The 3,236-nt window shown below is 29.0% G+C and overlaps 1 protein-coding gene across 1 annotated transcript; it reads right to left on the reverse strand.

Annotated features, from left to right (window-relative positions):
* Positions 1-1,142: 1,142 nt before the first annotated feature.
* LOC145936515 (uncharacterized) lies at positions 1,143-3,013 on the reverse strand. The gene is made up of 6 exons (XM_083038763.1): positions 2,949-3,013; positions 2,627-2,885; positions 2,417-2,479; positions 2,122-2,325; positions 1,664-1,985; positions 1,143-1,255 (listed from the first exon to the last, which is right to left on the reverse strand). Exons 1-6 carry the CDS (start codon positions 3,011-3,013, stop codon positions 1,143-1,145), a joined length of 1,026 nt encoding a protein of 341 aa, XP_082894889.1.
* Positions 3,014-3,236: the final 223 nt, after the last annotated feature.

Below are 3,236 nucleotides of genomic sequence, written 5' to 3' on the forward strand. Positions count from 1 at the left end.
CATTTGTGTTGAAATTTATAAATTTATTCCTAATATAGAGACGAAAGAGATTATATACATAGTAATATAATCGACGGACTTAGTTGCTAATGAAAGTGTGAGTGTATGTGTATGGGTCGCGGGTGATACATTAGTACGGTGGTCATCAATCGGGGCAGAGAGGGGAATAAGTTATTGTTTAAATTTTAAGGTCCCGATTGATAATACAATTATTTTTATCTAACATGGATATCTATGTATACATCGAAAATTTATTAGATATGCTAGTGTGCTCCTGAGTCCATCTTTCTAGTGTCTCGCGAGTTAGATGGAGATCGTCGCGCAGTGCCGCAGTAGCCCGAGCCAATTCTCGCCTCAACCGACGGTTTCGACGGTTTCGCGCTGATTTAGCTGCCGCTCGCGAGGGTCGTTTGCGGAGTTCGTTCACTATGGGAACGAACGAAATAAGGAATAATTGATAAGGGGGATTTATCAAGAATATTTCTCGGAAATTCTTAGATCAAGGGATAATGTAAAATATTTTTATATAAATGTTTCCCCATTTATTTCTCTGTTCTTTAAATTAAATAAAGTTGAAAAGAAGAGAGGTGGGAAAAGAACTCACGGATTACTTTACTAAAGCAAAGAATCCTGAGTGATTTTGGGAAAGGGGAAAAATCACGGATTACTTCGCTAACACAAAGAATCCTGAATGATTTTGAGAAAGGGGAAAAATCACGGATTACTTCGATAACACAAAGAATCCTGAATGATTTTGAGAAAGGGGAAAAATCACGGATTACTTCGCTAACACAAAGAATCCTGAGTGATTTTGGGAAAGGGGAGAAAGAGGAGAGTTAATGGGATTCTAAGATAATTTTCAGAGAAGTAAATGATTGCGTTTAAAATTAGATAATTGAAAGATCCGAGAGTTATTCCTTTTAAAATAAAGAAAATAAAAAAATAAAATAAAATAAAATTAGGAATTTAAGAGGGTCACTTACTACTTATTGAGTGCGTAGGTAGGTGTTAACTATTCTGATTATCCCAGGTGTGAATGTGGCTAAGGACTCCTCCGTGAGGATGGTGTTCCACTCACGGTTGTTCACTCGCGAAAATTGTCGTAATCGGTGAGCACTGAGCATACGATGATCTCACAAGTGTCACTGCCCGTTTCTTTCCCGATTTATACGCCTATGTGTACGTCGAGGGTTTAGATCTTCTCTCACACGAAAGTAATCTATTTCTTGATCAATAATTAATTTTTTTAAATTATCTGAAAATAGAATATTAACAAAGTTTCAATTATTTTTAAGATTATTTTTCTCAAATTAAATTGGAATAAAAACTATGATTTTTACTAATTAGTCAATTAAACTATTTTCTTATATTTTTTGATACGATTATTCTGCTGTAATAATTCAAAGTAATGTATTTGAATAAAAATAATTTAATGTAAAATTATATATTTTTTACTATATTTTATTTACAAAACTTCATTAACAAATGAAATGTTTTTATATCATATTGAAATAGTAAAATAAAGATAAAATATAAATTGTAATAGGTAAAATAATATTGCAAAATATATAATAAAATGTAAGCATATGCTTTTGTTTAAATATAAGAGCATAGCATGCTTAATAATTTTTTTAAAATGAATTTTATATAAAGTTATAATTACCTAAAAATATCCATATATTTGCATGTGGTTTTCGAAGTTTCTGTGCGGCTATATTATGGAAACTTTTTACAGCATTGTTTGTTCTTACAGGACAACCAAAAGTACTAACTTTGTCTACTATTGGTAACCACGTGTCAGTCATATATTTTAAAAACTTCAATATGTTAGGATATTGAAAAGATATGGAATCACCAAGATCTTGTATAATTGCATAGGCATTTGGAAATAAATTAGCCGGTAATAAAGGTATATTCATTGCAATGCTTAGTAAGTCTGTTGGAGCTCGCATTAGGCCTAAGTTACGCCATTTGCGCAAAATAGCCTATACAAATAGATATAATTTAAAAAATCTATTTTGTTTATTTTATCTATATAATTCATCTATATAAATATTATCTATATAAAGAAATACAAATGCAGCAATTTATTTTTCATTATATAGAATAGAACAAAAATACCTGGTTAAAATGAAACCAGCAACCATGAATTTTAGATTGAGGAAAATTCTCATTCATTGATGAGATTGCTGCTGCTTCGTAATCTGTCATAATAAATTGTAGATTTTTTTGAAAATCAGGAGCTAATTCTTTAATCTTTTTCCAAATAGCATTATACATTGATTTGGTACGTTTTTCGCATAAAATATATACTGCAGTAATGTTCTAAAAAAATATATATTATCATCGCATAAATGTGCGATATAAGGTAAATGTAATAATAATTAGAAATATTTCTTCAATATCCTCAACTTACTGTTTCCATGTATCGAATATGTATCGTATACATTTGTGCAACATGTGGAAATCGTGGAACAGTCTATAAACAAAAATTAATAATATATAATTAATAATATATTTATATAGTTAGAAATATATATGTATATGTAGAGATATTATATACATACATATATATATATATATATATATATATATATATATAGACATGTGCAAGAACAATACTCACAGAAAATGTTCCATCCACATATATTTCTGTAGATGCTGCTAATGCAACTAATAAAATATCAGTACTAAAAATTATAGCTATTTCGTTATTAGTAGATATGACATGTCCTTTATATATTTCTTTTACTGCCTCATATTTTAGCAAACTATCTTTTAATTCTTCCATAGAATTTGGTATAGGAGGAAAGCAGCTATTTCTTATACGATGCAGAATTGTTCTCATAGATGAATATATGATGTGTGAACCCACAAGTGGATTACTGTAAATAAAAATGTATATTACTTATATAGCTCTTAATTATTTATCATAATAAAAATATTACCTTCGACAAACAAAGTCAAATATTTCTTTCGGTCTCAAACTAGTTTCTTTTGACATATCTTTCATATCTTCTTTTAATTTAATAATATCACTAAGCTGTGAATCATGATCATGTTAAGTGAACGTTTGATGATAAAATTATCATTATTTTTTACCAAACAAGCTGTGCATTTTGTTAATTTTCGATTAGCGCAGCGAAAAATATTATTACGCTTATCTAAATAGTATGTATAACTTTCATATATATATTTAATAGTTCCTTCTCTTTTTCCTTCTACAATTTCCATCT

The sequence above is a fragment of the Prenolepis imparis genome, unplaced genomic scaffold (assembly GCF_030444845.1).
Source record: "Prenolepis imparis isolate NDT839.2.m4 unplaced genomic scaffold, iyPreImpa1.0 SCAF_5, whole genome shotgun sequence".
Lineage (NCBI taxonomy): Eukaryota > Metazoa > Arthropoda > Insecta > Hymenoptera > Formicidae > Prenolepis > Prenolepis imparis.

Excerpts from the sequence above, each read along its gene's own strand:
- LOC145936515 (XM_083038763.1), bottom strand. The coding sequence starts at position 3,013 with ATGAAAGATATGTCAAAAGAAACTAGTTTGAGACCGAAAGAAATATTT. Across the intron at positions 2,480-2,626 it reads ATGTGGATGGAACATTTTCT|ACTGTTCCACGATTTCCACA; the intron begins GTGAGTATTGTT and ends TTTTGTTTATAG. Across the intron at positions 1,256-1,663 it reads AAATATATGGATATTTTTAG|ATAATTTAAAAAAATTAATT; the intron begins GTAATTATAACT and ends TTCTATTTTCAG.